The sequence below is a fragment of the Rhea pennata genome, chromosome 1, assembly GCF_028389875.1.
Source record: "Rhea pennata isolate bPtePen1 chromosome 1, bPtePen1.pri, whole genome shotgun sequence".
NCBI lineage: Eukaryota > Metazoa > Chordata > Aves > Rheiformes > Rheidae > Rhea > Rhea pennata.
In genome coordinates, this window is record NC_084663.1 from 85,893,626 (window position 1) to 85,915,094 (window position 21,469).

At 40.6% G+C, this 21,469-nt stretch overlaps 1 protein-coding gene across 1 annotated transcript in view; it reads left to right on the forward strand.

Annotated features, from left to right (window-relative positions):
- The window catches only part of CLCN1 (chloride voltage-gated channel 1), a 42,530-nt gene extending 29,609 nt beyond the window's left edge, over positions 1-12,921 (forward strand). The window contains exons 14-24 of the mRNA XM_062571969.1: positions 2,480-2,549; positions 4,044-4,154; positions 4,288-4,501; positions 5,180-5,313; positions 5,844-6,070; positions 6,190-6,295; positions 8,069-8,151; positions 8,900-8,938; positions 9,575-9,679; positions 11,939-12,025; positions 12,493-12,921. Coding sequence (XP_062427953.1) covers positions 2,480-2,549; positions 4,044-4,154; positions 4,288-4,501; positions 5,180-5,313; positions 5,844-6,070; positions 6,190-6,295; positions 8,069-8,151; positions 8,900-8,938; positions 9,575-9,679; positions 11,939-12,025; positions 12,493-12,885 — 1,569 coding nt within the window. The 3' untranslated portion in view covers positions 12,886-12,921. The remainder of the gene's footprint in view (positions 1-2,479; positions 2,550-4,043; positions 4,155-4,287; positions 4,502-5,179; positions 5,314-5,843; positions 6,071-6,189; positions 6,296-8,068; positions 8,152-8,899; positions 8,939-9,574; positions 9,680-11,938; positions 12,026-12,492) is intronic.
- The last annotated feature ends 8,548 nt before the right edge of the window (positions 12,922-21,469 follow it).

Below are 21,469 nucleotides of genomic sequence, written 5' to 3' on the forward strand. Positions count from 1 at the left end.
GGAACAGTTTCCTGGCCTTAATTTACTGACCTCTTTCCCTCCTCCCTAGTTCCTCATGCCTCCTTCTGAATGACTTTCATGGTTCACTGTGTAGTAGCTGACAGTGAGGATGCAGAGGGCAGGAGAGATTTCTTAAGGTCCAGGAAAATAAGTTACCAAGTAAAAAGTTTTCCAATAATTTATATTTGGTCTAAGTCTGCACTGCGTGCTTCATATTCCCGGCTACAGACAGGAGACTAATAAGCCCATGCAAGCACATTTTATATGTGCATTAGGCTGCAGGATTTGCTAATCACACTGAAACTAGAAGGAGAAATTCAGCTGAGACCAGTTTTGCTCACTTGTGGGAAAGCAACAACAAATTAAATGTTCTGAGCTGACATAGTTTTAGAAAACTGCAACTGTTCAGGCTTCGAAAGGATCAGCTGTGTAATAAATGCATGACAGAGAAAAATAAGAGATTTGAAAGAAGAAAATATATTCCAGTGTTCAAAATACAAGTAGCAGGAAAGGTTTTCCTAAGAGTAAAAAAATAAAGAGAAAAGGGGGAGAATATCATAGAATTGATGATTTTTTTTTTATGAAGAAGTGAAAGAGTAGAGACAGCCTGGCAATATCAATCCAATATTTTGGTAGATCAGAAATTAATGTTTTATTGACACAGATGATTCTACCTAAAGTAAAACACTGTATCAGATTTCTGACAGGTAGTTCAGAGTTCTGCTTCTATGATAACTCTGATTATAGTGTACCACGTAGACATGGTCATATTTGTTTAAATGAAAGGAGAATGCACTACAAGCTCTATCTATCCTGAGTCCATCCGTTCTCCATTAGAAGATCTGTATTCTGAAAATCTAGGTTTGTTGGCCTTGTCAGTCAAATGACCAGATAACTGCTTCAAGCCTTTTTTTTTTTTCCTGAATATATTTGAGCTGGGATAGATCATACAAAAAAAGAACCAGCTGTTTTGACTCTGGGCAAAGATTTCGCATGATTCTCCACTGCACTATAGTCCCAGTCCTCAGCTTCATCTGGCCTAGGTTTGGCACAAGAGGAGGGAACTGAATTAGCAGTACTCCCCTTTTACAGTTTCCTGGACTTTGTAGCCAGCCAGGAGCTTATCCACTAGAAAATTCAGATGGCTTTTGGATAGAAGAGCAACAGCCAATATCAAGTAGATGGTCTAGCCCATTGTCCCAGCATGTCCCTTGATCAGGTGCTGTGAGAGATGTTCTCCTTGCTCTTTGTTACCTTTGTACAGCGAGCTTTCCTAAAGGGCAAGCTATCTCCTGGCTTCCTTTTCCCATTTATGTCAACTATTCTATTAGAATTACACCGGAAAAGCTCTCTTGGCTGTATTTCCTGTCACCAAAGTGACTATCTAATGAGATAAGCATCTCATCTGTCTACAGCTACAGAAGTGTCTGCAGAGGAATCACCTCTTCAAAAGTGGACCTTGAACAGCAGGAAGGCATTGCCCCATCTGAAGAAAACACATCTTTCTGAAGAGAATATAGCTTTCTAGTTCCATAAGGGAAACCTGAGAATATTGTTCTTGATGTGCTGGGCCATGGTTGCCTTTCCTACCGACAATACTGCTATAGCAAGGGAGATCTTACCAGTACACTCCCTTGTACAAGCTATTGAAATAACAACATTCCCTCTCGATTCCTTGACTGTGGAAACTGCTTGCTATATTGTCTGAAATGGCTGAGCTTATTGCCTTTGCAGTGCATGTGAGGTTAGGCTGTTGCCTCCAGAAGAAAACTACTTATGCTGGGCTAAGGCAGGATTTAGCAGGGCCTCAGTGCTGTCAGGCCAGATTTTTATCATTGTCCACAACATAGTAAGAGGACAAGAGGCAATGTATACAAGCTGTAGTAAATGAGAGTTATCACAGTTGGACATCAGGAAAAAGATTCTCCCCTGAAGGTGGTTCAGTTGTGGCTTAAGTGCCAAAAAGGCTGGGGAATCCCCACCCTTAGAGATATTCATAAGTCACTTGGACAAGGCCCCGAGCAACTTGATATAAGTTTTGAATTAGCCCTGCTGGGAGCAGGGAGGTGGAGGAGAGGACCTCCAGAGGTCCCTTGCCAACTAAATCTTTCTGTAAGTCTATGAAATTTTGACAACATTGTTTTAAAAAAAAAACATAGCTATTGGGAGCAGTGGGAAATCCCATCTTCCAAATTCTTAGGCAAAGGAATTCTCCATGTTGATTTATCTCCTTTGTGACTCAGCCTTACTACCATCATAGTAGTTACCCAGAAGTCCTTCGCCACTGTGCTGGTGTGTTGCTGGAGTTCTTCTAGCTCCCCTTCAATCCCCACGGTCCTTTTGCCCTTCATTTTCTTCTTAGGCTGCCAGATCCCTTAGAATGTATCTCTTTATAGGTTCACAGGCTGGACAGTAGAGTGGGACTGCAGGAAATACTATTGCTGCTCACTAACAATCACACCCTCTACCTCTGTTCTAGTTCTGGATGTCTGTCATTGCCACCACCATGCCAATCCCCTGTGGAGGTTTCATGCCCGTTTTTGTTCTGGGTGAGTTTGAATTTATGTTACAGGGTATGTGTCTAACAGATGGAGCGGTTTAGAGAGGCAGTGCCTATGTACACAATAGGACTCTTCAAAAGGATGAGATGTCTATGCCAATCTCTCTTAAAAGCCCAGATGCTAGTCTCTGAGCCTCTGCTTCTGTCCTTTTCTTGGCCTCCCAGGTTCAAATGCTGAGGAGGAAATCCCTATCCTTTTACATACTGAAATCCAAGCTGTGGGAAGCATGCTGAATCATGGCCTTCTCATCTCCCTGCCTCCTCACCTGCAAAGGAATTCTCATAACTATGATTAGTAAGAGTTGTTCCTTTCCCCCCTGAAGACCAGCGAGAAGGATAGGAGCTAGAAGCTCAAAACTAGTATCAGCAATGTAACCCACCACTTATTCATTACTTCTAACTGTAATATCTAGATATACAGCAGCTTATTGATTTTTAATTATTTTTAATTTCAAGATCAAAAAAAGATACTGATGCTGCAGTTAAGAAAAAAAGGCTACTTTAGATTAAAGTATAAGCTAATTAAATTCATTATTAAGTATCCATAACTCAAATGAAATCAAGTGTGTTAATGACCTGTGGATTCTGCTAGGCACTACTGAACATGAGTCAGTAGTTTGTCCTTGCTGGAAAGCTAACTATGAAGTAGGCTGTATTACAAAAAGCATAGCCAGCAAGGCAAAGGAAGTGGTTACACCCCTCTGTTCAGCCCTTGGGATATCATTCTGGAATACTGTGCCATCCCGGTTCCTTCAATACAAGAGGTGCTGATCAAGTGCAGGAATAGTGAAGTGCCACTTCAAGAGGGGATCTAGCTGCAGTCTTTCACCACCTAATATGGGGGCAAATAGGGAAGATATACAGATTTCTCTCAGAGGTGCACAGTAAATAGACAAGAGGAAGCAGGCATAAGTTGCAAGGTGGGAAATTCTGATGGGACATAAGAAAAAAAATTCTTTCTCTGGCTAAGGTGTCCAGAAATGTTGGGGCATCTCCATCCTTGGAGACTTTCAAAGCTTGCCTGATAAAGATTGGAGTGGCCTGATCTCAGGGGGTCAGACCAGAGACCTCCAGAGGTCCCTTTCCACCTAATGCATTCTTTGAGTCAGTGATTTTAATGTCTGGACATTCAGAGACTGAGTGTATGAAGAGCCTTAACTGTGATATGGATTGACATTACACACAATATTCCAAAAATGCTAATGTCTTTAAAAGATACTTCCTCCTCCCTGGGATTACAAATATTTCTGAGCCTAAGTGGAGGAAAAAGGAGTTTACAAATATATTTTTACCTCTTTTTGTCCTTTTAGAGTGTAGCTTCTCTAGTAACTGAGCACTACTCTTTAGCCTCCAGTGTCATTTTAACATAAGTTTGGTTTTGTTTGTGTTAGAAAATATGCTAGTGATTGTCCAGCATAGATGCTCAGCACAGACACCATATTCCTTAGATGCTAATTCCATAATCACTCATGATGCTTTCCAGGTGCTGCATTTGGCCGTCTTATTGGGGAGATCATGGCATCACTCTTTCCCAATGGGATTCTCTTTGATGGTATTGTTTATAGAATCTTACCTGGAGGGTATGCTGTAATTGGTGAGTCTCTGCATCTTTCTCCTTCTTCATCTGTTTTTGCTCCTGTGACTTTCCTGGTTGACATGACATTCTGTTTCTATATGACACTCTTTCCTCTTCTCTCCTCATTCCTCCTCCACTATACCTGGGAAAGGTGCAGCAGCTCTGACAGGAGCAGTAAGCCACACCGTCTCCACTGCTGTAATCTGCTTTGAGCTGACAGGTCAGATCTCTCACATCCTCCCCATGATGGTGGCTGTCATTCTTGCCAACATGGTGGCCCAGAGTTTGCAGCCCAGCCTCTATGACAGCATCATCCAGGTGAAGAAATTGCCCTACCTGCCAGACCTGGGCTGGACTCACATAAGGTGCAGTACAACAAAGGTAGAGGTGGGGAGTGGAGGAGAAATAAAACAGAAGAGGATTATACCATGGGAGAATGAAAGGTCATAAAAAAGGACTAGGACTAAAAATAAAATAAAAAGGCAGAATAGGACTAAAATGAGAAAAAAAACAAGAGGTGGAGTAGAACAAGGTTTCAGACACAGAAATGGAGAAAATTCTTTTTCTTTTTTCACTGAAAGGACAGGTCTGAACCATCTGCAACTTTATTGACTTTGTGTAATTATCAAACTGCTCCAGTTAAAAAAATCAAATGTCTCATTTCCATTGTTTTCTGAATTTGTTTTGTGGATTTTTTTTCCAAAAAAATGTTTAAGTATTTTATTATTTGGATAGTTGGCTTAGAAGAAATTTCAGTCATTCATATACATATATATATATATATATATATATATATATAAAATGTAAATCTATGCATGTGCAATTTTTTTGTGAGGGTCAGTGGAATGGAATGTAACTGTAATGAAAATCCAGTTATTCTGTGTTGATCACATTGAGTAGTCTTTTTTGCATACTCTCACAGAAGATTTTTTATCAACCCTATAGAAAATATTTTTTAAATAAATGGTCATTTTATATGTTTCTTTAGGGAATTTATCTACTGGACACTTTTAATATGCTAACTCTTCTCCATAAATTCACAGCAAGTATAATATCTTTGTTGAGGATATTATGGTCCAAGATGTGAAATTCATCTCCTCCAACTGTAAATACCGAGACTTGCAAACGCTACTCCAAAGCACCACTGTTAAGACTTTGCCTTTGGTGGACTCACCAGGTAAGCTGTGTGTAGAGAGACAGTCATTCCTGAAGACTTAAAGAGACAAAGAAACTAGTTCTCTAATTGCTTACTTTGAAGGAGGCAGTGTGACTACAAGTTAAAAAAAAATCATCCTAAAAATCTCACCTATGGTCATGTATAACAAAAGGGTGTTTCAGATGCTCAGACAGGTAGGATAGTGCATAGAGAATGAAGCAGATACAGATGGTAAGAGAGGTATGTGAGAAGTTTGTAGTCCTAACTTTGGCAACAGGGAGGAGTCTTGTGTAAGTAAAGAGCTTGCTTTTGATGTGGTGCTGAGGAGTGGTGGAGCTCAGGAATGGTTAGCTATCCACAGCCCCACAGTATACTACCAGTAGTTAGCAGGGCTAGTCAATGCCTCTTGCATAGCTTGAGACAGTATGAGTGAGCACCATTGAAGGGGTTGGAGGGCGAAAGGGACAGAGTGTTAAAGGGGATTTTCAAAACCTTGAGGGCTGATATTATCGACAGGGTGCTTAATGGCTTCTCTGCTATATGCCTTCCAGAGTCCATGATCCTTCTGGGGTCTGTGGAGCGATCTGAACTGCAGGCTCTCCTTCAGAGACATATCAGCCCAGAACGGCGACGACACCTCCACAGAGAGATGCAGCAGAAGCTGGCTGAGGCACCCTACGATGGACACAGCAAGGGACCATGGTCAGCCCTGCCTAAGCTGAAACACGAATCTTTTGCTTATGTTGATGAGGATGAGGATGACAATGAGAAGGCAGAGGTGAGGGAGAACAGAATAGACTGCAACACAGAGATTGCTCAAAAAGCAGTAAGACATTGGGAAAGGTTGAAAAAGAAACAACTCAGGATAAACCTTATTTTGTTTCCTTTCCATAACAGTTACCTCAACCCCCCAGTCCCACTCCCAGTCACCCAGAGGAACCCAATGGCCCAACGAGTCCTCTTAAACAAGTTCCAGAACAACTGGGGCCAGAGCAACCCCCAGGTATGATGACCTCTGGCATGCACCAGCCTTGTCACACTAGCCAGCTTGTAGAAGCTTTTAACTCTTACTGTGCATACATGCCTGTGTGAGGCACTGATATCCCAGAGACTGAAAAAAAGAGATTGGTCACTGTCAGCTTTCTCTGCTGTTCTGGTATTAAAGGTATTAATGTACCTCAACATCAATCTGGAATTATTTTCAGATTGTGATCCCTTGAACAGCATAGCAAAAATAGGCTCATCCAAGCTGCCCTCCCTCTGCCAGTACTCCTCACTCCATCCTTTGCAATAATATTGCCTCAGACATGTTCTAGAGATTCTGCATCCTATCTCTTGCCTCTCTTACCTGCTGAATGAATTTCCCTAGGAAAAGTAACCTGATAGCCAACCAGCCATATTTTTCTATGAGTAACTTAGGCTGTTTCTCAGCTATCTTCCAAACCTAAACAACTCCTCCCTTGGACACACATTTGTCTGACTCAGCTGCATAAATAGGATGAACAAATATTGGATTCTGCTGTTCTCCGTGTGCTACCACAGCCTATATGAGTTTTGCTTCCAAGACTGTACTCATATCTCATTTCTGATTCCTGTATCATGTACATTTCATGGAGGACTTTTTTCCTTGATGTGTCTTGAACTATGCAGAGAGGAAGTGGGCACAATGGTGTAGCACGATTTTGAGTGTGAGTATGGAAAACAGGGCTCTGGCTAGTGCTTTTAGCCACCCTAAGATAAAGAGGACATGTACTATAGCATGTAACACAGTTTTGTTCCTTAACACCACTCATGTTTCACTAAGCTTTTAAGGCATAGGAAAACTCACTCAGTGCTAGTCATAGCAGTAGGTGGGACAGCCATCTACTTTCCTCACAAAATCCGACAAATAATCACATCAAAACAAGGACATTGTGTGAGATATTTTGAGCAAAGCTAGCACTGAGTGATCCAGAAGTACAAGAGCAGATGGAGCAGAGAGGACTTCACAGGGCTTTCCCTGCCTTAATTGGATTCACAGCTGTCATTGTTTCTGACCTATCTTTCTCTACAGCCTTATTCACTTCACAAAAGCATCAAACCCTATTTCCTCCCTTTTGTGAAGTCCTGTCTGCACTGTCCGAGACAATAATTCTGCAGTCCTTTTCATTCCTAGCATTGTGCTGTTGGCACAACCCGTGGACTCATCACCCTTTTGTACCTCTCATATTCTCACTGTTGATATGTTTAGTCTTTGAAATCATTTCCAAATCCTCTCCATCCTCATTTCCCAAACCACAATCCATTTGTGGACTGCAGAACCCTCTAGTCACAGCAGTTTCTGTCTGTTTTCCTGTCACTTAATCTGTGTATAAGCAAAATAATTTTTCTCATCCATTATTTTGACTTTGTTACCTCCTTTCAAATATTAATTCCCCTCCTTTGTGTTTAATCTTTTGTTTTGCCAGTAGCCTTATTTCTGTTTTCGTTGTAGTTGTAGTTGTTGTTGTTGTTTTCCCCAGGGTCCCTGATCTCCAAATACCATCTACAAGGGCTATTTTGTAATGTTTTATTTCCTCTTCTTGAGGATCATATCTTGCATGGGAATATTCTGGTATATCCCAGCCACCATTTCACAAATCAAATGATGTATTTTGACTGGCTGAACCCTGTCATATACCATCTAATATATCCTTCATATAATTTGTCAGACTGCCGTAGGCAAGGAGATGGACATGTGGCTTTGTATTTCTGTCTCCTACTTGTTCCGATCTATTTGTTTGGTTTCATCCTTCAGGTAATTTCTGGAGTTTGAGAAAAGTGATCCAGCAACTCTTGTGCTATTACAGCCGTCCACCTGAAATGGAGAGGACTGTCCAGGTCAGTGATCCAGAAAGCCTAGCAGTTCCTTGAAGAGGGAAGGGATGGAAATAGAACCTGTACACATAGCCACTCAACATCTGGCCAAAGGGTGGACATGCTTATAGTCCTAAACTCTGTCAAGTTTAGTGGAGAACTCCCTCCAAGGAAAAAGGGTGTGATTAACATGAAGTATGTAACCTCCTTAAGAAAACCATCTGTTCTCAAGTGTCAAGGCTGCCATCATGACTGAGTTTGGGAATCTCTTTCCCAGCAGAAATTTTAATGTCATTTTGGCTAACCTGAAAAAAGTGAAGTTCTTGCCCATTTGGCAAATAGTTTTGGACAGATTAAAAATGGAAAGATACCTTTGCCTTGTGCCATGTTAGATGCCCTTGTGTATCTGAGTTATCTGCACAGGGTTGGTGGATATCATACCAAGCCTATGGGAGACTCATCCAGTCTAGAACAGTGCTTGAATCCCCATGTGGGTTGGTCCAGAGAATCTAGAGCAACACTAGATGCCTATATTTAGATACCTGAATGGCTCCACAAGTGTTCCATAGTCCATCTTTGACAAGGAAAAGACTGCAAGTATAAAGTACACCATATAACATTTAAATATAAACAAAATCTAATCATTCACTAATACACTGTTTGGAACAACAAGTGGACCAGAAGGATTGAGGAGACAGTGTGCATCTTTCCTTTCTGTACTCTGTGAAATTGTGGGCTCTGTCTCTGTCCTGAACAGCATTTTCTCCTGCAGGAGCTCGCAGAAGCCGTTGATACAATGAGTCCAGAAGAGGTAAGACTGGTTGCATAAAAGGAGTGAGGGCAAGTGGCTGCTTCCTTTGCTCATTCCCTATCATTTGTAATTCTTCCTGTCACACATCAGACAATTTTATGTTTAGAAAGTGTGGGCAAGCTTCACCAGGCAAGAGAAGAGATTTTTCTGCTGGATGGGCTGAGCAAGGCTATGAGTAACCTGATCTAGCTTTGAAGTTAGGCTGGCTGTGAGCAGGATGTCGGGCTAGAGACCTCCACAGGTCCTTCCTCACTTGAATCTTTCAATAGGTCAATGTTGTGCCTTCATTCTTTGCATAAGGGGACTATTATCCTGCAGTCACAAGGAAAAGGTGCACTCAGAAAGGAAAGTTAAGATGTTCACTCCCCCTTTAAGCAGGAAAGAGCAAAGCTTCACCTTCCCAGATGATTTTCTTGCTGCTGAGGTACTGGAATTGCTGTGTTCTCATAGGAATTTGGTATCTGGCAAAGAAAGAATGTGAAATCTGAGGAGGCTGATATAACAGGCAGGGTAGATGGATGAACTACCTAGGAGAGAAGCAGCATTAACAAGAGAATGCTAGGTATCTGGTTTGGGTGTACAAGCTAGGAAGACTGCTGATTACTCTAAGAGTGATTCCTCTCTTTTCTGTGTCAGATAGATGCTTGGGAACAGGAGGAGCTGGACAAGGATGTATGCTTTGACAGCTGCCACATAGATCCTTCCCCTTTCCAACTGGTGGAGAGAACTTCCCTGCACAAGGTGGGTGTAGAAATCCCTCTCAGCCACAGGTTTTTTTTTCATTGTCTGTCATGTGATCACAGACACATGATGCCTGTCAATTTATAGGCAAGTCTAGCCTATAAATTATTTCTTCTTCTTTTCTTCACCTTCCACTGGCTCACCTTGTCCATATCCAGATATATTTTTCATCAGCAACTTCAACATCCAGCTACAGAAATCATTTTGTGCCTGTAACCTTCCGCATATACCTCCAGTCTCCTGGAAAATAAAAGGATTGTTGACGAGAAGCTTGAGTTCTTTTATTAAAGTAGTTTTTGGACAACACATAGGTTTTTTCAGAAGAGTTATATGCCCTGCTTCTGGGGCATTACACTGTGATTTACACTCTGGTTTGTCAGTGTGCAGCACTGGAATGAGTATACTCCTCAATTTTTCAGAGTGTTTCTGTCAGGGTTTAGTCTGCTTCAGTCTGTGAAAAGAGTTGCATGAAACTAGCCTGAATCATAGGCTCTTCATTGATATGAAGCATAGGCAAAGAGAAAGCTAGGTCATATGACTCTTAGAGTCCACTCACGATGACTCTAAAAGACAAGCACAGCAGGCAGGAACAAAATTGGAAGAACCAGAGTACAAAATAACTTGCAGATAGGAGGGGACAACCTGTACATCAGAAGGATGTACCTGGAAAAAGTACATCAGGAATATTTAAGTACATCAGAAATAAGAAATGATTGGGCATTTACTCAATGGAGAGGGAAAGCTGCCCACTGAAGCAAAACAGTCCAGTGCTTTTTTTTTTTTTTTTTTTTTTTCCATCAACAGGCCTTCCACAGATAAATTAATTACTGTTACCAAGAGTGTCACATCTTAGCATTGGCAAGAAAAGAACAAGTTAGTATTTAAGTAAGATGAGTTTGGAGTTTTCTAAAGGACTGGCTGTAATCTGAAAATGAGCTAACAGTTATCTTTGAGAATATAGGGTGATAAGAAATGATATGTGAAGATCACAAGTCGGGAAAGTTCATACTTCTCTCTAAAAAGAGAATATTAGAAGCTCTGAAACAACAGACAAATCAGCCTAACTTGTATGTACAAAAATACTGGAATAAATAAATAAATAAATAATCAAACTATTTGAGCCTTACATAGCTTGAGCTAAGTGTGATAGTACTGACAATGGTAAGAGTAGCCCAGCTTATCAAGATCAAATTGTATCTAACCAGTCTGATTTTCTTCTATGTAAGGGTAAAATGTCTTGTGCCTGAGTACTGAGATTGTCCCTGGTTTACATTTGAACATGAGATTTAACATCTCATGTGAGGTTAAAAAGAATGGCAAGCATTAGCTCTGAAAGAATTATTTCATGTAAGGCCACAGGTAGAGTCCAGCTTCTCTGCAGCTTCAAAGATAAAAACCAGCTGGAAATGATCCACAGGTGAGCACTGAGAATGCTGAAAGTTTTTGAAAGCCTGATCTATGAAGAAAGAGTAAAAGAATAGGGTATATTTAGGCTGAAGAAACAAAGACTGATGAGCAGCATAATAATCTGTCTTTTTAAGAAGGTTTTCTAAGAGAAAGGGAATAACTTGTCCTCAGTGTTCCCACTGCACTGGATAAGGAGTAATAGGCTTAAATTTTAATAGGAAACATTCTGGAACAGAAAAAAAAGTCTTCTAGTGGTAAGGAAAGCATTAGAATAAATAGCTTAAGAAGGTTCTGGCATCAAGAACAGATTGTCCAAAATAGTCCAGTAGACAGTGCAATAGTCCAAAAATGCCAAGAATAATGTAGGCATTATTAATATTACCTTGGCTGAGCAGATGGATGGAAGTTCCTGGGATGAGTGGGAAGACCTCCAGAAGTTTCCTTCAGACTCCTTTTTTTCTGATTCTGTGATCATTATATCTAGAAAATAGATATGTATATTGATATATATATTATTACTTACTATTTCCAGCACCAAAATGAAATAGGATCTATACAAGTCCCCAAATGCACAGCTAGTTGTATGTTAATCTCGGTTGCTACATGGAGGATGGGAATGACCTTGAGAATGTTCCCTATATCATCAACACACTCACAACTGTGGTTATAAAACAGAAGGACAAGTATTTGCTAGTCATGAAGAAGGAATGGAAGTAGTTTTTTACTAGAATGACTGCAGAGCTGTATGCCTTTGGGAATCCTGTTCCTAAACCCTGTGTCCTAGGTCTACTGCAAAGTATCACACTATGAGCCCCCAATTCCTGAAACAGTCTTTTGTATTTTTGCTCATAGACACATACATTGTTCTCATTACTGGGCCTCAGCCATGCCTATATAACCAGTATGGGGAAGCTGAGGGGAGTGTTGGCTTTGGAAGAGGTAAGTAACGATCCTTCCATTACCTCCTACTCAGCTGCAAACATTCTGTGAATCACTGCAAAAAATTTACACCTGCTGGGGATCCAGCTTGGAATATAAACGATTGTGATTGCTGTATTTTCAATCCAGTCTTGAATTCTGAGTCAACCCTTTGGGATCCATGTAGAAGAACTAGATCAATGTATTTTAGAAGGGGCAGCAGATGTTGTTTACATAGATGTTAGATGGTTGGTCCTTTTAGTGAAAGTAGGACTCTTAACTAAGTCTCTGGAAGTGCCATGGCATTTGTCATTTACTGTGGAAAGAAAAATTACCAGTGTAAAATATGAACTCCTTAGGCCTGGGAGGTAGAGCTGTGATTCTCTCTGTGAGCCCTTTACCCTGAACTGTAGCTGAGCTGCTGCTGGGTATGGCTGGGTCAGCTTCCCTTTTATCCATTTTTTTTCTCTCTTTTTCTCTTCCAATAGCTCCAGAAGGCAATAGAGGGCTCCACACGCTCTGGTGTTCGCCTCCGCCCACCCCTTGCCAGTTTCCGTGATACTAACCGATCTTCAGTCAGCAATGAGAAGATCAGCCAGGCCACTCAGGTGTGGAACCAGCAGAACAACTGCATGGTGGCATCACAGCAAGCAGCAGACTTGGGGGCAGAGAGCCCACTGCCTCCCTATTCCCATTCCCCCCAGCCCTCACATATGTGCGATGAGGAGGAAGGCCTGTGCTCTACCTCTGCCACTGATACTGACCTGGAAGAGATGGAGTTGACAGGGCCAGTTGCTGAAAACATCACAGACATCCTCAAGGACCTAAGCCTACGCTCCACTGACCTAGATGAGGATGAGGATGAGGATGTCCCCTTATAGCTGGTGTGAGGGGACCAGTCTCCTGGACTCTTCAGCTGAGCCAGTCTTGTTGAGCACACTCTTCAAAGAGAAGTGTGTGGATTCTGTCTTTAAATCCCATAGAGGATTGATTCAGCTGAGAGAAGGGGCATAACATTGACCCTTCTTTCTGCTGCTTTCTGTGCCAAGACTGTTGGGCTGTGTGGACTATATGAGTATGTGCAGGAGTGAGATGTGGACTGTAAAGTGCCTAAGAGCAAGTTCATAATGATTAAGGCCTCTGTTTTCATTTGTAGTGAGCCAATGTATACATAATGTGGCAGAAGGAACTGTACCAAGACGTGGATGCTACTGGACACAAGCAGGACGCTCTGGGTCTATCTGCCACATAGAAAGTAGGAGAGCAGCTCTTCTCATTCTGCATTGCTATCATCCTTCCAGACTCTCCTGACCTACACACACTTGTACAAGCACAGCTAGACCTTCAGCCTAGAAGCATATTGCTGCTTCTGCTGGCAATCCCACCCTTGTCGCTGCAGATCCTTTTGACTAGCTCTTATCTTGCACCCCCAGAAACATTCCCATGTGGAATATTTTGACTCTTTCTCAGTTTTACTCTGGGATTTTCTTGGGTAGAGGGGGGCAATTAGAAGCTTGTCCTCTATGCTTTAGCTGACCTGTCCCTTAAAAATAGGTAGAAGAAAAAGTATTTGGTCCATGTCTTATGTCTTGAATACAGCCAGGGCTTTAAGAAAAGCACTGGAAGTGAGGAAAGCCTTTTTGTTTTCCCATTATCTATGGTATTTTTAAACAGAATGGGAAAAGCTTAAGCAGGGAGATCCTCAGTGTTTAAAGGAGAGGAGTAAAACTGCATGTATGTATCTATATTTCAGATATCTATGTTTGTCTCTCTGAATCACTGTTCGTAATTTTTACAAACTTACAGTCTTAAAATAACTACAAAAAATGAATTAGGGAGTGTTAACAAGCCACCAAATAATACAGCAGAGAAGCCACATTCTCCACACTTTTGTAACAGGTTTCTCTCTAAAACTCCTGCTCTCTTTCCCGATAATTCTATACTGCCTACTTTCCACGTTTTTGTGTGCCTCTGATCTGAGAAATCCAGCTCTGATTTTTGCCAGCTTGTTTCAGTTGTAACTAAGAGCAGAAACCTCCACTCTTGACTGTAGCATCTCTATTCCAGTTCCAGATCTGGAGAGTATCTTGATCATTATCTTGACAGAATATGTCTCATCAGTTCATGTCATGTATATGAAACCTTGGCATCCAAAGATAAGATGTTGTTTTGTTAAAAACATTGTCCTTGTGGGTTTTTCAGTAAATAGGCAAAATCAAATTCTGTGTATTCTGCAGCTTTCCACTATTCTACATCTCTTTCTATCATAGTTTTTGTGTGTCTAGATGCTTAAGTGCAATCCCAAGCAGTTTGTTGGGTGTGCTTCTACTTATAAGCATCAGGAAAGCAATTCAGGGACAAAGACTATCTTCTTAATATTCCCCTGGCTGTTGGACCACATGCCTTTGCTGGTACTTGTAAAACATTATCTTAATTAGATTGGCCAGTTTCATCTTTACAGGTGTTTTTCCATAAGCTCTCTTAGAATCAAGTTGAAAATATGTTTGCCTCTAACCTGGTTTGCTAGGAAAATTCTGTCCAGACTTTAATTCCAATGATTGACTTTGTACCAAATCCTCTTTGGTGATTTTTATTGATGGGGGGGGGGGGTCTGTGATAAGCGGGTGGTAGGGGGAAATCTCCCCAGCTATTTTCTTGGAGAGGATGATATTTACTTTTGTTTCCTGAATTGCATTGACTTATTCTATGTTCTCTTTGACACATGATCCCTCTGTTTAAGCTAACAGGGGACAATATTTCCCTGTTTTTCAAAGTGACCTTCACTCATTTGAGGGTCACCCTGTCCTTGTGAGAAGATAGCAGCAGTCTGGAGGCAAGTATCTCCTCATTCATACCAGGTGCCTCCTGCTACCAGAGGGCTATGTTACATTTCTGCCTGCCAGGTAGTAGGACACAAACAGGCTCTGTTACTTTTGTGTTGCCTCCCCTCTGCTCGTGGAAAAGAGATAGAAGCACTGCTATTTTTTCTCAAGTTAACTATGATATGCCTTTGTGTAAGACGGGGAGAAAGCATGTTCTTTTTAAACATACATTAATGCGTAGTGTATTCCAGTCAGTGGCAACCAAACTGATCTGGCCACACAGCTTCATAGAGGGCCAGGTTTTTCCAAGTGTCTCTGCTCCTACCTTAGCATGTATAGATTTAATTTCACCACATTTTTCAGCTTAGCCAAATGGTTACACTGAGACAGGGAGAAACTCTGAGGCTGGAGTCAATACACATCCGCCATCTCTACCTGAATATGGAAGCATGCTCTGCTCAAGTACTGTATCTCTCCTACGGTGTGTTACAGAAAAATTAGATGAGAAAGCAGATGGAGTCTAAATCAAAGCCAGAGAGCATGTGAATCATGACAGACAGATTGTGAGCTGAGGGAAATTATATGAGGCCCACAGAGGGACTGGGGAAGCTCAGAGTAAGATACAAGATACACCAGAAAATTTCATGAGGTTGGTCACCTGCAGGGCACACATATGCAAGCCCACACACATGCACACACATGTGCCTGTATCTGCCCCAGAGTTATCATAAAGAACTGGACTGCTCTCTGTGGTGAAGCAGAAAATTGGGATGTTGAGTAAACCCCCTGCTCTTTGGAAGGGTTACTCCAGATCCATTCCATGTGTGCCCCACCCTTGGAGTAGAAACGGCATTCATCTGCATCAGTTTCTCACCTGTAAAAAAGCATGCATACATAAATGTGTGTTGGAAGCCAGAAGGAGACAACAAATATACTGCAAAGATGGTTTGGGATGGCTAATGATGTTTCTGCTTCCATTTTTATTAATAAAATCTGCATTGAGCTGATGCCCACATACTTTAGTAGGTGAGAATTGTACAATAATGAAGATACTGAACCTTTGTCAAGAAAACTCTAAGCCTGCACCCTGTCAGGCAATCTCAAGGTGCCTTCTCAGAGTTTAAACTTGAAATCTTTGTCCTGCAAACAAGGCAACGTTGAACTGCCGCTCTAAAAATGTGCATCTCTCATACTATCCAAGTAGCACAGACTGCACCTTATAGGCAAAAAAAATGTTTTTTTCTCAAACTAAAAACTTCCCAGAATTTATATCATCACTAAAACCTTCTTATTCATCTAGAAAGTCAAATATCAGATCTGCCTGCAAAAACCCAAATACATATCTTTGAAAAATAAGCTCTGAGGATGTTTTGAACCACAGAGGCTTGCTTTCCTCCTAATTATCTTTTGCACTGGTTGGAATCACTTGTTTTGGGCAGAGATTCATGTTACACCAGGCTTGTCAGCTACCACTCAAAGCAGTAATATAGAGCTCATTTTACTCAGCATTCTCAACTCTGAGTACCTGCTGAATAACATTTGGTACTTGACACTGGAGTTAAAAATCTCCATCAGGGTACAAAATTTTGGGGACTCACCACCACCATTACCACATCACAAAAAGATACAAAATAAAATAAAATAAAGTCGTTTACCTTGTATCTTCAAGTGAAACTTGATCTTAATCTCATCTAATTGTCAGTTTACTGATATTTAGTTAATGGAGGCAGGAAGTTATGTATAAAATTCTACTCTAGCTAAATGATGAGTTTTCCCTCTTACTTGATATTTAAATGTGAAAGCAGAAGTCTCATTTTTAGACTAGTGAATTAAAAAAGGGAAAAAAATAAGGAAGAGTTGAGATTGACAAGACTATGGATAGATTTTTGGCCGGCTATGATACAGCTCAGAGGCTTAGTCATGATTTGGCTGGGAGGATAAAACATTTGGAGATAGACTGCTGGAAAACCACAAAAGAATGCCTGAAAAAAACAATGTAACTTTCTTTGGCTGGCACATTCTTTCAGACTAAAAATTTGCAGACTGCCAACCCTATGGACAAAACAAATTAATACAAGTGATTTGAAGTACAAAAACACACTGGATCAAGCATTCACAAAAATTATCTTCCTTCTCTCCACTGGCCCAAATATACAAACATTACATAGGACTGTGTGTTTTGTGGCCAAACAGTACAAGCCATGGCAATAATTAGCTGAGCTAGTAAAGATCTCTCTTTGTTAAATTAGTCCAATATTAATATGGGTATAATTAAGAACATATTATTAAAAATACTGTCACAACATGTACTAAGTCATCCATGGCCACATAAATTTGGGCACAGCTCTCAAAACTTATTTTGTCAATTTTTGGAGACCAACTGGAGACCAATAAATAATATTTCTGGATTAAAAACAACACCTGAGCATTAATATTCTCAAGTAGAGAAAAACATTTTTAATCTTAATCCATGTCATGCAAAACTTTTTGTGGCTTTATTTGTGGGAGGCAACTGATCCTGACCATAAACCACAGGTTGTCATTGTGCCCCACTCCCAAATAGGGCAGATAGATAAACCCGGGCATGTGCACTCACATACACACAAACACACATGCAAATACACACACAACTCAGGACCCTTGTTAAATCACAGATCAAGTGTTTAGTACATAGCTCTGTAATTGGATTAAGCCACATCTCCCATCTCAGCTTTTCAGTAGTCAGTAAACTCTGATCTAGTCTCACAGTGCTAAAGACAATATAGCAGACACTGCTGGAAGTACACTAGCTCATGGAGCCAGCCGCAGCCAAATCTTCTACTGGTTTGAGGACTGGGCTTTCAGGTGAGCATTTGCTCATATCACAGCAGTTTTGGTGTGCTGGTTGTACAACATCCTGAGCACTGTAGTAAAACCAATTATTGAAACATATCCAGCCAACTTGGATGATTGCATCTGATTTGGAGGACAAAATATCACGAGCAAATTCCAATAACAAACTTATAAAGGAAGTGGAATATAGAGAGAATTGTCTATTTTATATGATGCCATCTAAAAGCTGCTAATATCTAGCTAATCACTAAATAGCTACTTATTTAGTCTGAAGATCAAATGGCAAAAAACAAGACTTACTAAGATGCTGTTCAGAATTGAAGTCATACAAGCTCAGGTTAGAAGGGTTTCCCCCCCACACACATAAACAAGTGCAAAATACAGTAATGGAAGCTTTATGAGGCATATACTCATATACTTGCAAAAAAAAAAAAAAAATCTGTTTTTTCCCCCTCAAACTTCTACAGTGCACTAAATCAAAATGGGCTGTGAACAAAATGGGAGTTGTGAGATGGTTGGATTATGACCAAACCTGTCAGAGAATCTTATGCTCAAATTGGATTTGCAGTTTCTCTGGTACAGAGGCTGCCTAAAGGATTGTATAAAAAATACCCTGGCAACTAGAAAAGTATGGAGCCAGTGAGATGTCAGCAAGAATTGTCTTTAGCCCTTTCTATTTACTGTTTTCATTAATCATTTGAAAAAGAAGGTAACATAGGAGAGCTTATAGGAAAGCAACACAAGAGAAATATCTGGTAGACTTGCCATCCAGTCTAAACAGAAAAATAAGAAAGCAGTGTAGATCAGAGACTGGGGAAGTTACCACAGAATGAGGTTCATATTGGAGCTGTGCAGCTAATTAATCTAGGGAAAAATATCCAGAGGAGACATACTTAACAAAGCGATAAATCTAAACTAGTATGAAATTAAAAGAGATCTGTAGGTGAAGCATTCAGCAGCTGAGCAGCATCTTTGTAGCATAATGTGAAGTGAGGAAAAAAAGACATTTTCTACTATATTGAGTTATTACTTCAGGGCTCAGAGACATGGTCTTTTCCCAGAGGCTCAAGTCTTAAATATATGTGGAAAAACTTGCTCCATTCAGGACACTACATTTCAAGAAAAACAGTGACAAACTAGAAGCTGTTCAGAGAAAAAAGAGGAGTAACTATTAGGGGACTTGTCGGACTGAAGAAAAAACAAAAAAATACCTGAAGGAGTTAAATAAGTAAGTCACAACTGAATTATATGAACATAATTATGCAGACATACATATCAAGGGATGGCTGGGAAAGGGATGGCTATTCAGTAGCAAAGGAATGTAAACTGGGAGGAATCAGATCAACTTCCAATACAACATGGAGAGTACAGATCAGCTAAGTATCCCTGACTGTGAAATATGTCTTAAGCAGGACAAGTGACACAGCTTAGCCCCATGTAGTATGAACTAGCATGGAAAAGTGCAAGTAAGTACCTTCACAAGGAAATAGGTATCTTTAATGCCTAGAGTTTAAAATTCTCATAGGATACACAAAGCATTGCTGGATCTGGCCTAATGTCCTCAGTTCTTTTAGGAACAAGCAGATGATACAAAAATGTTCGAAGTGCCAGAAGTACCTCTTTTCCTCTGGATCAACCAACTTCCCAACCTATTATGAGGATAGAAGGCTGAGAAGCGCTGATTTAAAAATGAAATGTGAAGTGAAAGTCTTGTTACTTATGGTCAGTGCCTGTGGCACCACAGCATTAGCTTCTTGCTGGTGTCCTGTCCAAACCTGCTGTTGTGAAACTTCTGTTAGACCCTGTATCAAAGGTGTCTGCATGTCACTAATACCTGAACAACTCTTATATATATCATCTGCAAAATGCTGTTCCAGCATAACAGGAAAACTCATTCTGTCCTAAGATGGAAGATCCCACTGATGTGATACTGCCTATCATCAAATCTATCACAATGGCATGGGATCTGTGGCATGGTAGTCCCAGGCACTCACAAGATTTTATCCATGTATGAACACGAACTTCTCAATGAGAAATACTGCATCATATATTTCCTACTCTGAGATGATTCTCCAGACCATCACAGATTCTTTTCAAGGTCCTCCATCAGGCTTTGATCCTATCTCATTGAGAACCACCCCTCTTTTTAGGATCCTCATTCCTCAGACGCAACTCCCCTGGAACCAGTCCCACAGAAATAAAACACTTCCACCAGCCAGGATGGCAAGACCACATTCTGTTTAATAACAACTCCATAAAGGACTGTACATGCTATTTTGAACTACCTCCCCTTCTTTACTGTGGTTGCTGCAACATACAGGCATGGAGGTGTATAGTGTCATATAGTTTCCTAAGTCTATATGTAGTGTGTGTACATGTATGTATGTGTTTGTATGTGTGTGTATTTATATATATCTTCGTAGAAGTGTTATTTCATAAGTCACATTATCAAAACATGCGAAGAATATCCAACAAAAAATTTTCAGGCAAACACGTTTTGGAGCTGGAAGACCAAAGGCAAATCAGACTCATTTTAGTTATTAAGGGCTCATATGGGACAAGGTAGGGATGAAAGCTTACAACAGTGAGCTCCTTTCTCTTTGTATTTTACTTCCATTCAGTACTTTTTCCCCGAGCATTAATTCACCTCTGTAAACACTAGCTTGAAAGAATCACCACTGAGCCTCCCCCTACAGAAAATGTGTACAGATGAGAGAGCTCTTTAAACTGCACAGCTGCAAACTCCATTGTCCCATACCCTAATGCTAAAGTAGTTTCAAGCATTTGAAGCCCCCAAGCTTTAGTTACTTTTCAACATGCTTCAGGAATTCATTCCCTATTCCACCCATGAAACCCTCATCCACCACCATTGTACCTCCCAAGCTCTCAGTTTGTACCCTCACATCTGTGGAAAGAGCTAAAACAGAGAAATCCTGTTCCCTGTAAAATTACTTTGGAGTCTCAACTCTACAGACTAGGGATTTTTGAAGACCTCTAATCATGCACAATACCTACAAACTGGAGAAGAAAAACTGAAGCCAAACAAGAATATGTACTTTCAAAAGAGCTTTTGGCTTGCCACATTGCTCACACATACAGTACCTGTAAAGAAGGGAAGTCCATCTGTAGTTGCCTCATTAAAGTTCAGCATACCCTAGAACAGGAGTTTTGAGCTTTTGACCTCCAATTCATAACTGGATTTCCATGCTCAACGAAAATCATTCCAGCAGGCAAGTGAACCTGGACTAAATGCTTTTATCTCCCTAGAAGTAATATTTGGCACATGATCTGATCTTCATGATGGAGAAAAATGTTTTTAGAAGTTTTTTCTGACTAGCATGGACATTTGTTTCCTTAGGGGAAAACAGAAACAGGACTAGGTTTCAGAGAGCATTTAAAATGGGTCTGATCAAAAGAGGACAGAAGGATGCTTACTAATATTTTTTTTCATTGAACACAGCAATCCCTCTTTTCCTAGAAGACAGCAGCTATCATTCATCATCAGGCAAGTACCTTTATGACTGCACCAAAAAAAAAGTTCTTGCTTGAAATAGATTTCGTAATTTTAAAAAAAGAGTCCCTACAAGTTTTAGCAAAAAAACTATTTCTCAGAAAGCCTTGGACTGACAGTAATGTTTACTGTTCCAAAAACGTGTATCTGCTTTGGCAAAATACATTGCATAGTCTCTTCTGGTCCATATTACACATGCACAGACCAATGCTGAGGATCATAGGTCCTCTTCTGATTCTGATTTCCAAGAAAAGGACTACACTTTGTTATGCCTATGCTGGGAAAAATGTCAGTGCAAAG